This window comes from Suricata suricatta, chromosome 2 (genome assembly GCF_006229205.1).
Source record: "Suricata suricatta isolate VVHF042 chromosome 2, meerkat_22Aug2017_6uvM2_HiC, whole genome shotgun sequence".
NCBI classification, from domain to species: Eukaryota; Metazoa; Chordata; class Mammalia; order Carnivora; family Herpestidae; genus Suricata; species Suricata suricatta.
In genome coordinates, this window is record NC_043701.1 from 108,795,150 (window position 1) to 108,809,539 (window position 14,390).

At 43.9% G+C, this 14,390-nt stretch overlaps 1 protein-coding gene across 3 annotated transcripts in view; it reads right to left on the minus strand.

Moving 5' to 3' along the window:
• Positions 1 to 14,390, minus strand: part of GNG4 (G protein subunit gamma 4) — a 61,508-nt gene that overhangs the window by 10,328 nt on the left and 36,790 nt on the right. For all 3 annotated transcript variants that reach the window (XM_029914960.1, XM_029914967.1, XM_029914976.1), the window contains exon 3: positions 13,613 to 13,720. In XM_029914960.1, the coding sequence (XP_029770820.1) occupies positions 13,613 to 13,711 (99 nt within the window). In that variant the 5' untranslated portion in view covers positions 13,712 to 13,720. The remainder of the gene's footprint in view (positions 1 to 13,612; positions 13,721 to 14,390) is intronic.

The following is a 14,390-nucleotide window of genomic DNA, read 5'->3' on the forward strand; positions in this document are numbered from 1 at the left end:
TTTAGAGAATAGACTTTTCTACAACATAGACTCTGCCTATTCAAGAAAACTTTCCTGTATTCAAACAGTCTTATCTTCCTGTTTTCACATCTTTTATGCCCTTTTATGTTTTGAGCGTTTGTTAAAAAATGTATGTCTTCCAGATTTACATATGGCATTCTCAAAATCAGTTTCAATGATAGTTTATTTTTATTTATTTAGTTTTTTTAAAGTTTATTTATTTTGAGAGAGAGCAAGAGACAGCGAGAGGGAGAGGAAGAGGGAGAGGGAGAGAATGAGCAGGAGAGGGGCAGAGGGAGAGAGGGACAGAGGATCTGAAGAGGGCTCCATGCCAATGGCAGAGACCTTGATGCAAGGCTCAAACTCACGAACCACCAGATCACAACCTGAGCCTAAATCTGACACTTAACCTACTGAGCCACCCAGGTACCCCAAGAGATAGTTTGAAAAGGTTCCTGAGGCTGACATTTACTCCATACTATGGCCACCACTTAATTGCCCTATGGTCAAAGAATGTGGTATGAGCCATTTTTACTTTTTAGAATGTAGTGGTGCTTAGAGAAAAGTGTTCTTAATGTTTTCTGGATAAAGATCTATATCCTATCATCTACCTGTCTACCTATCCATCAGATCAATGTAATTAATTTTATTATTAATATATGCTTACCTCTCTTTGGTCTAATTGATGCACCATGGACTAGGAAAGACACGCCTATACTCTTATACAATGTGTTCATCTTTCTTGACATTTCTTCAAATTTTGCTTTGTATATTTTCAATATAACTCAATTGTATGGTTAAGACTATGTTTAGCTTTGTAAGAAGTTGACTTCCAAAGTGGCTGTGCTATTTTGCATTCCCACCAGGAATAAATGAGAGTTCCTATCACTCCACATCCTTGTCTGTTTGCTAATGTCAGTTATTTTTTTTTAATTTTAGTCATTCTTATAGTTGTATAGCGGTATCTCAGTGTTTTTTTTTTAACTTTTTTTAATGCTTTTTATTTATTTTTGAGAGACAGAGAGAGACAGTGTGAGCAGGGGAGGGTCAGAGAGAGAGGGAGACACAGAATCTGAAACAGGCTCCAGCCTCTGGGCTAGCCGCCAACACAGAGCCCTATGTGGGGCTTGAACCGACAAACCACAAGATCATGACCTGAGCCAAAGCCAGACGCTTAACTGACTGAGCCACCCAGGCGCCCCCTCAATGTTATTTTAATTTGTAATTCTCTAGTAACATATGATACAGAACATTTTTTTCATATGTTCCTTTGCCATCTGTAGGTCTTTGGTGAAGTGTGTGTTCAGATCTTTGGTCTTTTTTTTTTTTTCTTTCAATGGGGTGGTTTGTTTCCTCACTGTTGAGTTTTAAGAGTTCTTTGTATATTTTGGAGACCAGTCCTTTATCAGATATGTGTTCTGCACAGATTTTCTCCCAGTCTGTGGCTTGTCTTCTTATCCTCTTAATGGTGTCTTTCACAGAGAAGTTCTTAATTTGAAGGATGTCCATCTCATCAATTCTTTTGTGGATTTTGCTTTTGGTGTTATAGCTAAAAACTAATTGCCAGACCCAAGGTCATCTAGATTCTCTCCTGTGCTGTCCTCTAGAAGTTTTCTAGTTCTGCCTTTTAGTTTGGATCTGTGATTGATTTTGAGCACATTTTTGTAAAGGTGTAAGGTCTGTGTCTAGATTTCTTATTTTCCATGGGGTTGTCTAGTTGTCCCAGTAGCATTTGTTGAAGAGACTATGCCTTCTAAATTGTATTGCTTTTGCCTATTTATATTTATGTGAGTCTGTTTCTGGCCTATCTATTCAGTTTCATTGATCTTTTTGTCTATTTGTCAATATCACATTGTCTTAATCACTGCAGCTTTATAGTAGGTCTTGAAGTTGGGTAGTGTCAGCCTTCCTGCTTTCTCTTCTCTTTCTTTTCTTTTCTATTTTAATTTTTGCTTATTGATTTTGAGCAAGAGAGAGATAGAACATGAAGGAGGGAGGGGCAGAGAAAAAGGGAGACTGAGAATCTCAAGTAGGCTCTGCGCTAACAGTGGGGCTTAGACTCACAAACTGAGAGATCATGACCTGAGCCAAAATCAAGAGTCAGATGCTTAACCAACTGAGCTACCCAGGTGCACCTCTTCTCTTTCAGTATTATGTTGGCTATTCCATTTTTTTCTTTTCTGTTTTTTCCCATCTCCATATATTCTTTATTTAAAAATAAGTTTTTAAATTTATTTTTGAGAGAGAGTGAAAGAGAGAGCATGGGAGTAGGGGAGGAGCAGAGAGAGAGAGAAAGAGAGAGAGAAAGAGGGAGGGGGGAGAGAGAGAGAGAGAGAGAGAGAGAGAGAGGGAGGGAGGGAATCCCAAGCAAACTCCATGCTTTCAGTGCAGAACCCAACACAGGCCTTGAAATCTTGAACCATGAGATCATGAGCTGAGCCAAAATAAAGAGTTGGAAGCTCAACTGACTAAGTCACTTAGATGTCCCTCCATATAAACTTTAGAATCAGTTTATCAGGATCAGAAAGCCAATTTGCTGGGATTTTGACTGGGAGCGTCTTGAATTGATAGATTAAGTTGGAAAGAACCAACATCTTAACAATATTGAGTCCTCTTAGCCATGAACATGGAATATCTTCATTTATTTAAATTTTCTTTGCTCTCTTTCACAGGTTTTGCAATTTTTCTCATTTAGATCTTGTATATATTGTAACCAGTGGTTACAAATGATTGACCTGAAATGGTGAAGGTTAGTGGATTATACCTGAAGTGATAGCTGTAGACCCTGAAATCAATTGCATCAAAGTCGATTAGGAGAAAAGTTGTGAGCAATGCAGCTGCTGATACAGGAAAGAAGGTGGGTCCTGTTCCTGTTAGAGTTGGAGCTGTGACAGTTTCAAGTAATGTATAGCATAGTAGCTTTGGAGAAATTTGGGTCAGGAAAGTGAACTATTCAGCTGAAGCAGCTTAGTCTCAGATAACACTCATCTCAAGTGATATTAATATAATACAATCTTGTAAACCAAACCCCATTGGTAACCTGGGCTTGAGAAGATAGTTCATTTTCTAGGTAGAGCTATGTGGTCAAACTAAGATTAAGATTGCATTAAACATTAAAATGCCCAAAGCACCAATCTAATGAAAAATACACAACAGTGTATAATCTCAAATAACCTTAAAGGCCGGAGTAAAGAACAACCACAATGGGTAGGTGTAAGTTCTTCATCAGATTATGCTTGTTTATAGTCAACCTAAGTTAGGGTCTAGCTTTTGTAATAAAAGGTAGTGTTGAAGGAAGTAGACTCTTGGGTCATTCCTATGGAAGAAGTTCACACTATAAGACACCTAATACTCTTTTTGATGCTGCTATTGATATTTATATAGTCTATGAACTGACATAGATGGGCAGAGATCTCTTTAATCATTTGGTACCTAATGGAAGTAAAAATGTCTGATGCCCAAATCTGAAGTCTATAAAGAGTAAAAACTGGAAAGAGTGACCCTATCACATTGATATCCAGCAGAATTCCAAGACTGAATATTGATCTAGAAACCATAACCTGGTAAAGACTGTATACCAGTGATAGATTACTATTATTTAACGTTTCTTTATCTTTGAGAAAGAGAGAGAGAGAGAGAGAGAGAGAGAGAGAGCGAGAGCGAGCGAGAGCGCACACATGCTGGGGAGGCGCAGAGAAAGAAACGGACAGAGGATCCGAAGCAGGCTCTGCACTGACAGCTGTTCTAAACGATCAAGTCCATCCTTCAATGTGACCAGTGCCTGCTATGACGCATGTAGTGTGTGGGTTGCAAGGACAAGATACTCAGCCCCTGCTTGGATGGAATTTTTGCGGGAAATTCCCCAGAAAATGTCTTATAGTCTTAATATATATTATCATGCATAAATTAACACAAACTGTGCACATCTGTATCTCCTTTAGTGAAACTCAATGGGATAAAATGAAATAATTCTGCTAAAGAAAAGAAACACAAATGTGCATTACAATGAACTTTCTGCCTAATCAAGAATATCATTTCTGTTGCCTCGGACATAAATGACCACGTGGCTACATAGTTCTTTGAAGAATTTTAGAATTTTTACATAATCTTAGGCTGCAATGAACTGAGATGCAATGCTGTCCAGACTGACATTTCTGCTCTTTGTAGGGAGGGCCCTGTAGTTTAACAGTAAGTCTTGAGGTTCTGGGTTGGTATCCCCACTTCATCACATAACTGTGGGCCAAAGTTTTCTTGTCTGTGAAGTAGGGTGCAGTAACACCAATATCTTAGGGTTGGGGTGAGGGCTCAAGCACTTAACACCCATTAAGTTAGGTGTACTTGTCTTAAGTGATCGCTTCCTCTGCCTGTATACTTAATGGGCTTTTTTTTTTTTTTACTTTTGAGATTAAGTAACCTCAGCAGTCTATGTGTCTACGGACTCATTATTTTCTATTACAGTCTATCCTGGAACATGATGAGCTGTTTGCAACTGCAGATTCAAGTCTTCCTTTATTTAATGAAACCTTTTTATATTCCACCCTTACGAGCATTTTCTATTCCATTTGTTCTCTCTGCCAGGAACACCAGCAATCAAATCTTGGAATGTTGCTGTCAGTCTTTATTTCTATCACTCTCTCTCTAACTGCTTTGATCTGCTGTTCATATTTTTCCTTTGCATTATGTAGGAGTTTCTTAAGCCTGTGCTCTGTGTCACTGATTTGGTTTTCTATGGCGTGTATTATACTCCTTGCTGCTTCTAATGGCGTTCCCCATCCCCCATCAACTTTCTTCCTCAGTTGTTCCACCTCCTTTTCCAACTCATTATTTTGTCTCTCCTTTGAGCTAGGGTTTCATAGATTCTATGTTTGCTTTACATTTTTTGATGCTATAAAGCAGTTACTTAAAGTTTTCTTTGGTTTTCTGGAAGAAAACTTTTTCCTATGTGAATACATTATTGGTCTTTTACATGCCATAACTTAGTCCTTGATTTTTTTTTGCAGTATATTTACATAGGTCCATAAAATATGTATGGAGCCATAAAAAGACCCTGAAAAGCCAAAGTGATCTTGAGGAAGAAGAACAAAGCTGGAGGTGTTTTGATATAGGGAGGTATCACAATCCCAGATTTCAAGATATATGATAAAGCTGTAGTAATTAAAACAGCATGGTATTGGCACAAAAACAGACATGCAGATAAGTAGAACAGAAGAAAGAGCGCAGAAGTAAATCCATGCTTGAAGTGCCTGGGGAACTCAGTGGGCTAAACGTCCAACTCTTGATTTCGGCTCAGGTCATGATCTCATGGTTTGTGGGATTTGAGCCCTGCACTGGCCTCCAGGCTCAGAGTGCAGACCCTGCTTGGGATTCTCTCTCTCTCTCTCTCTCTCTCTGTCTCTCTCTCTCTTTCTGTCCCTCCCCTCTGCCCTCACTCTCTCAAAATAAATAAACTTAAAAAAAAGTTAAAAAAAACCCCCATGCTTATATAGTCAACTAATCTATGACAAAGGAGGCAAGAACATACAATGGAGAAAACACAGTTTCTTCAAAAAATGGTGCTGGGAAAACTGGACAGCTACACACAAAAGGATGAAATTGGGCCAATTTCCTACAGCATACACAAAAATAAACTCAAAATGGATTAAAGACCTAAATGTGAAAACAAAACCATAAAACTCCTAGAAGAAAATATAGGCAGTAATTTCTTTGGCATCAGTCATAAAAACAATGTTCAAGACAGATCTTCCAAGCCAAGAGAAACAAAAAGCAAAATTAAACTATTGGGACTACACCAAAACACAAAGCTTCTGCACAGAAAAAAAAAAGAAAAAAGAAACTAAAAGGCAATCTACTGAATGAGAGAAGATATTTGAAAATGATATATCTGATAAGGGGTTAGTATCCAAAATATATAAAGAACTTGTACAACTCAACACCAAAAAACCCCCAAATAATCCAATTAAAAAATGGGCAGAGGACCCAAATAGACATTTTTCCAAAGAAGACAAACAGATGATCAACAGACACATGAAAAGATGCTTAACATCACTCATCGTCAGGGAACAGGAATTAAAACCACAATGAGATGTCACACTTTATGGATGACAGAGTGGCTAGAATCAAAAGCACAAGAAACAACAAGTGCTGGCGAGGATGTGGAGAAAAAAGAACCCTCGCGCACTGCTGGTGGGACTGTAAATTGATACAGCCACTGTGGAACATGGTATGGAGCCTCCTCAAAAAGTTAAAAACAGAACTACCATATGATCTAGTAATTCCATTACTGAGTATTTACTCCAAGAAGACAAAATGCTAATTTGAAAAGATTTTTGCACCCTTAAACTTACAGCAGCATTATTTCTAACAGTCAGGATATGGAAGCAGCCAATTGCCACTGATAAGTGGAGGAAATACATATGGTATTTACCTATTATGGCATATTACCCAGCCACAAAAAAATAGAAATTTTGCCATTTGCAACAACATCGATGGACCTAGAGGCTACAATCAATTAAAAGGTAAGTACCACAACAGAAAATGTGCTTTTAAAGTGGAGTGGACAGCCATGTGTTAAAAAAAAAATTTAAACTGAACAGTTATTTTACACCATACACAAAAACAAACTCAAAATGGAGTGAAGACTTGAATGTGAGACTTTTCAAAAATTGTTTGGGTGTGCCCGGCTGGCTCAGTCTGTAGAGCATGTGACTCTTAATCTCAGGGTTGTAAGTTTGAGCCTTATGCTGGGTATAGAGATTACTTAGAAGTAAAATATTTAGATCTCACAGTCTGTGAGATAAAATCCCACAGGGGTGCAAAGCCTGCTTGGGATTCTCTCTCTCTTTCTCTGTCCCTTCCTCTGACTCACTCTCTCAAAATAAACTTTTTAAAAAAGAAAGTAAAATCATTACTTTAAAAAATTTACTTGAAACAGAAATTTAGGGGCACCTGGGTGGCTCAGTTGGTTGAGCATCCTATTTCGGCTCAGGTCATGATCTCACGGTTCATGGGTTCGAGCCCTGCGTCAGGCTCTGTGCTGACAGCTCAGAACCTGGAGGCTGCTTCAGATTCTGTGTCTCCCTCTCTCTCTGACCCTCCCCTGCTCGTGCTGTCTCTCTCTGTCTCTCAAAAATAAATAAAAAACATTAAAAAAATTAAAAAAAAATAAAGATTTCCCTCCCTTCCTCCACTGACTCCCTGAATGCCAGGGAGAACACAGATGAAGGAAACATGTAACCACAATCAAACTGGTCTGGCTCAAAGAATGGTGTAAGGAAGAGTCTGGGGTACAGACTCAGTCATTGCTGATAAGAATTTAAACTAATACCATGTTTCTTTTTAATTTTTAACATTTATTTACTTTGAGAGAGAGAGCTCGCATGCAGGGTAGAGCAGAGAGAGACAGAGAGAGAGAGAAGGAGGGAGAGAGAGATAATAAATGGAGGAGGGGCAGGGAGAGAGGGAGAGAGAAAATCCTATCCAAGCAGGCTCTGAGGTGTCAGATTGGAGCCTGCCACAGGGCTCGATCCCATGAACCATGAGATCATGACCTGAGCCAAAATCAAGAGTTGGAAACTTAGCCCACTGAGCCACCCATGCGGTACCACTTTTCATAGAGAAATCTGATATGGATTCAAACACTTTAGAATAGAACATACCCTTTGAGCAATTTCAGCCCACAGGAATTTATTCCGAAAAGATCATGAAACATGTGCAAGTTTTATCTATCAGGGTGTTTGCTGCAGTGTTTTTTAAAAAGAAATCCTGCAAAATTGGAAATAAGGGAAGTGTCCAAGGATAGGAGGCCAGTTAAATAAATTATTGAGAAAGAAAAGAGGCAGTAAAAATGACATTTTAGCAGAGTATTTACTGACCTGGATATATCATCACAATACACTGTTTGGTGACAAACCAGGTTGCAAAAAGTAATAACCATAATTTTATAAAAAGAAAAATAGGCCAACAGCTAGACAGAAAAATATGGAAATGGAGTGGTTATAAATTATTTACATTTTCTTCCTTATAATTTTACTTTCTAAAACTCTCAAAAGCAAATGAGTACCATTTTCATGAACAGTGAAATAGTGTTCTTTTCAGAATAGGAATTAAAGCCCCCAGAACAGGACACCTCCTTCCTCACAGTCTCACTGTGACGGAGAAGGGCTATCATTACTTGTCAGTCTCTTTTCTTCCATGTCAATCACTTCCCACACTAGTCTACTTCTGCCTCTGTCTCTTGGGCTTCAGCTTTTAGACCATTCATCAACTGACATTGTTTTCACTGCCCTCATTTTTTAGTCATCTATACAGCTCAAGTTGATATAAAACCGGTTGATCTATCTGTCAGCAACCAGCATATCAAGCTAGTGTTGACAAAATTAATCTCTGCCTAATGACAGCGCCATTAGGGATTGTTAGCACATCCCACTGATGTTTAAATCACCTGCCACTGGCCATAAGGCAAATGAGACAGACAGGCAGCTGAGCATAAAGGTGCTTGGCAAGTCTGTCAGCTGTTTCCTGGGGGTCCCACTGGACAGTTAGGTTTGCTAAAGGGTGCTGTCCACCTCCGGAGCCCACCAAGTCACAGCCCCCCAGGATGTCTCCATACCAGCAGTCCCTTTCCCCCGGGGCCAGGGGAATCAAAGCACCGTCAGCGGTGCCCAGGGGAGAGGCCGCTTCCACAGGCCTTCCTGGAAGCCTGCGGCCCAGCCTGCTCGGGGCCTCTGTGCCCTGCCCACGGGACCCCCTCTCCCCACAGCTGCCCTCCTCTCAGGCTGACCGGCCAGCTCCAGAGACCGTTCTCTCCACTTCCACCTCTGGCGCTTTGCTCGGCTTATATCTGCCACAGCTGTTCGATGAGTTTTCACTGTTTGGTGCTCAACGTCATTTATGTCCCTTCCTGACAGAATTTTATATAGTGTAAGCTTCCACTGGGCGAGACAGAGAACAAGGCTACGGGCTGTTCTTGTCCTCAGGACGGCGACAGTCCCCATGATGTCATCGGCACATGTTCTTTATTTCTTTTTTAGGACCCTGAGTATTATTTTCCAAGATTTTTGCTTTAGGGGAGGCAAAAAGCTATGTTGAATCTTCTATGTTGAATCTTCTTTGCTTTTAATGATATACAGTGAATATTTATATTTTTTTAGCAGCTGATCTAGATTCTTAGAGAGAGCATCCTTCTTTGTTGGGAAATGCCCTGAGGAGCTCCTCGGTTGGATAGAGAAGTCTCCTGTGGGTGTCGAAGGCAGAGGTGAGTAGGGGGAGTACTCAATAAACATTAAATGAAGGTAGAGAGGGCGTCAAGGTGGTGGAGAGGGGGTCTTCGAGCCGAAATGCGTGAGGGCCTGAGGTCTGGCTGTGGCCTGTGGATAAAGCCTCCCTCCTGTGTGCCCTGCATTATTGAGGACAAAGCCAACACCGGCACAAGTACTCTTATGCACGTGATGTTTTTAGGGAACAAACATGACTTCAGGACCATAGTGGGTATTTTGGCTACATTTTCCCACCATGACTCGAGTTCACTCTATTACTTTATTTTTGCAACCCAAACAACTGCTTAATGTAGTTCTTCTGTTTCTCCTCTCTCCCCCTTTAACAGACGCCCCCCTTATTCTCATGAACTCTAAGCGCCTTCCTCTCCTCCCACATTAGACACTCTGCCCAACACGGGAGAGCTGCAAAGCCCAGAGGCGGGCTCTGCACCTTGCCAGCCGTGTCCTCTGCTGCTTCCTGCCCACACCTGCCCCAGCTCGTGCTGTCCTCCAGTGCGGCCTCCACTTGGGGGCCGGCTCGGGGGAACTTGCCCTGCGTGGAGCCTCCAGATGTTTCCCTTCCAGCGTGTCCTTCCCTCTCTCCAGGCCCACGAAGGGCACCGCACACTCCCCTTTTCTGCATTCTCCCCATGCACTCAACCTGTCCTGTCTTCCTTCCCATGGACTTGGAGTTCCCCTCACTTTCTGGAGAAGTTCAGCGAATTCTATGAACTGCTCCTTCTCTCCTTCCCTGGGGCTTCCCTCTGTCTTTTACCATCCAGGCTCCCCATTTCCTTTCCCCTCTCCTGCAGTGACCTCTCGCCCATTCTAGAAAGCCCACTTCTCCCTGTGATTCTCTTTCCTCCCTCCTCAAGGCCCTTATCAAAGTCAATTCGGAGCATCTTTGATGGCTTCTCTTTCCTGATTGTTTTTACTGTCTAATTAATAACAATACACATCTCACTTTGCCAAGAGTTGCATTAAGTAGATTTTTCCCCAAAGCCATGCTGGGGAAGTAAAGTAAAGGGGGTCTAGTGCTTAAAACCATGTGTGAAGGGGTGCCTGGGTGGCTCAGTTGGTTAAACATACAGCTTCAGCTCAGCTCATAATCTTGGTTTGTGGTTGGAGCCCCACATCGGCTCTGTGCTGACAGCTCAGAGCCTGGAGACTGCTTCAGATTCTGTGTTTCCCCCTCTCTGCCCCTCCCCCATTGGAGCACGTGCATGCTCTCTCTCTCTCTCTCTCAAAAATAAACATTAAAAAATTTCTAAAACCACGTGTGAATTTCACACACATTAGGATGGCTATTATATATATATATATATTTTTTTTTTTCTTTTTTAAAGGAAAAGAAGTACTGGTGAGGACGTGGAGAAAAGGGAGTCCTTGCTCCCCGCTGGGTATGTGTAGAATGGTGTGGCCACTGTGACAGCCGGCATGGTGGTGCCTCAGACAGTTGAACAAAGAATTGCTATGTGATCCAGCAATCCTACTTTTGGACGTATACCCCAAAGAACTGAAATCAGGGACTCCAAACACTTGCACACCCATGTTCAGAGCAGAACTACTCACAAAAGCCAAAGGTGGATATACCCCAAGATGATGAACACCATCAACAGATGAAAGAATAAATAAGATGGGGTCCCTGCAGTGTGATACTCTTCAACCCTAAAAGGGAATGAAATTCTGACACATGCAGCAGAATGGACAAGCCCTGAAGACGTAGTGTGAGTCCTCATGCATGAATGAGTTTCCTAGAATAGTCCGACTCACAGGGATAGAGAGAAGAACAGAGGCTGCCAGGGCCTGGGGAGGGCGGGACAGGGAGAGCAGATCCCTGTTGGAGATCATGAAAAGTTCTGGAGACGGATGGTGGTGGCGAACACACAATATTGTGAATGAGCTTAACACACACCTGCAAATGGTTAAACCAGGGGCGCCTGGGTGGCTCAGTCGGTTAAGCATCCGACTTGGGCTCAGGTCATGATCTCACGGCTCATGGGTTCGAGCCCTGTCTAGGGCTCTGAGCTGTCAGATCCTATGCCTTCAGATCCTATGCCTCCCTCTCCCTCTGCCCCTCCCCTGCTCATTCTTTCTCAAAAAATAAACTTAAAAATGGTTCATATGGTACCTTACATGTTATATGTGTCTTACTACATTAAAAAAATGTTGAAGGTTTTATGAGCGAAAAAACACCTGGGATTGCATAGCAGGGATGTGGTTCCTCAGGGCCACCTGCCTCCTCAGGAAGCTCTGCATCACCTCTTCAATGACACAACTCTGCCACCTCAGAAGCAAATGTGATGTGGCTGTTGGTGCTTCCTGCCTGGAATTACCAGAGTTCGAAGGTGCCTCCAGGAAGCCCCTTCCTGGGATCCAGGAGCCACATTTGCATAGTGTGGTCACCCCGGAACCAGACGCCCTGCCCCTCTAGACACCATCTAACAAACCTGACTTTGAGTTGGCTGATGGTTTCTCCTCGTTCTTTCAGAGATGGCACATGGGCTTTCAGTGACTCCTGAAGAGCCCTTCACTGCGGGGACATGAGGTGACCGTCACAAGGGAGGGTCTGTTACTATAGAATTTGTCTTCCCTGCCAGAGCTAGACCTCCAGGCATGGCAACTGTCCCGCTGCCCAAAGCAGTGCCTGTGGTCTTTCCAGTCTCTGGCCATGGAGCTCGACAGCTGGGTTGTTTCCCAGCACCTCCCACGCTGACTACCTGAGTTCTGCACCCATTTCTTGGTGTGGCTGCTTCTCTGATGCCACCGTGGCTCTTTGCCGCATGCTCCACCTGCTTCTGCAGCTTTGGCTGCCTCCTGCCTCATCTGTTGCTGACAGGCCAGTTCATCTCCGGTGCAGGCTCCACACCTCCCCGTCTGCGCGATCTGTACCGGTACTGGTGCACCCAGCACCCCCAAGCTGCCCACAGCGGCTTTGCGTGGCACAACCTGCAGCTCTCTGTCAAGTGCAGCTGCTTGAAATGAGCCCTGGTGAACTCACGCGGGCCTTCCCTTCTCCGATGTCCCCTCAGAATCAGCTCCCAGCTCCGCAAATCCCTCTCTGAGCGACATGATGGGGGCATCACTCCGTTTGTGTCAGCACCCCAGCACCACGCCTCATGTAGAGCAGGTACTCAGGCATGTTTATCAGAAGAGGGGGTCTCGCCAACACCCCCCTCCCCTCACAGACGTCTGTCCCTGGGGAGCACTCCCTGTCTGCGGCACTCATTCTCACATCCATCTCTGTGCTTGTGGGGCTCTCCCCCTTTCACAGTGGTTTGCTTTCTCGCTTCCTCCTCTAGCCTAGACTTCAAGGGGCAGTGCCTCATCTGTAGCTGGTACTGGAATGGGGAAGGTGGAGACACCTGAGTAACACTGGTCCACTTAGGCCAATTTGCACCTTGATGGACTCCCTGCTTGCGTCTTCTACCATTATGTCACTTCCTCTGCATGCTACTACCGCCTTGGATACACGAACCCCTAAGTCCCTGGGGAGGGAATAACTGTCCCAGTGGAGGCAGGAGCTGGTGCTACCTGCCCACAACTGCAGCATGAGTTGGGGGGCGGGGGTCTTGGTGATGGGAACCTTGGGGAAGGACCATCTGCTTTGCCAGCAGAAGGCTTATCAGTCACCCGTTGCCCCCGGGCAATCTGTCTTCTTTGAATCCCTGATGCCTGGGTGAGATCCCTGAGTCCCGTGCCCAAAGACCACTAGATTTGGGCCTCGTGGTGTCACACTCCTGGTGGGGATCCAACTCTACTACAGTCAATGGACCTGAACAGTATTTCAGAGCAACATGCTCTGCCTGGCCTCCTGCAGATCTATGAGACATCTGGAGACGAGGTGGCTTCATCCTGCCCCGGCTCTCCCAGCATGAACAAATCTACACTCAGCAGCAAAATGAACGCAGCAGGAGGCGACTGGCACCTTCCTTCTCCTTCCCCAAAGGAACGTGTGACACGCACAGCGCACAGTTCAATGCTCCACTCTCAACAGCGCCCCTGTCAGAACCCCCGACGTCATCTAACCTCGAAGTCACTGGATCAGGCGGGGGAACTCTGATTGATCTCACCATTAAACTCGCTTATTGGCATGACAACGGAGCTAAATAGAGCTGAGACGAATATGCATCTATTTTTGGCAGCTCCTTATGGAATTCACACACACTGTGTATTCTGCATGATTTGGATCCTTGAGCACACTTGGAACTCGGAGGCAAACGCTCATTTGTAAATGTTACAGCTGCCAAGGCCGGCTGGCTGCTCTGCTGTGTGACGTGTTAGGTCTCACGAGGACATGGAAGGACTGTTCTGAGCTGGGTTTGGGGCAGAGGTATGGCTGGCTTGGGCGTGCTCACCTTGACCCTGTCCATGCAGGCTTCCATCTTCAGCTGCTCGACAGCCTTCCGGGCTTGGGAGATGCTAGTGGTGCTGTTATTCGACATGCCTTCTTTCATCCTCTGCCCCTGAAACAAAGTCAAAGCGTTGGAAGTGCGGGGAGGCAGGGACCTTGCTCTCTGCCCGCCCTCACCACCCACGGTGTCTGTCCAGGCCTGGGAGCATCTGTGAGTAAACCCTCCTGGGACGGGAGAAAGAAATGCTTCACAAGGGTGATGAAGCAAGCCCTTGTGCTTTTGGTTGGCGAGACCTTCTCAGCTGTGGACCGAGGGAATAAAGATACCAGATGGTCCCAGCATCGATCCCCTGACTTTTGTGTAGTACTTTGTTAGTAATAGACCATTTTCCTACACATTTGTTCATTCATTCCTCTAGCAGCCCTGAAAGCTGGCAAAACATATTAAGTTTTGTTTTGTTAAGGAAAGTGCAACACTCAGAGAAATTAAACTAAGAGCTAAAAGTCTCACAGCCAAATTGTGTGGATCCAGAACCCAACCTCCAAGCTTCGAAGCCTAGCTAAGGTGCTTTCTACGGCTTCATACAGCTCTCCCAGCAATCTACAGCTCTGCGTACAAGCTTCCCCTGAATACAACTGCTTTATTATTAACGTTAATTTGTCCTCATTCCAAAAAGTTTACCGACTTTATGCTGGGAGTTTTTATTTATTTAAAAAAAATTTTTTTAATTATTGTTTTTGAGAGAGAGCACACACATGCGAGAAGGAGGGATAGCAAGAGG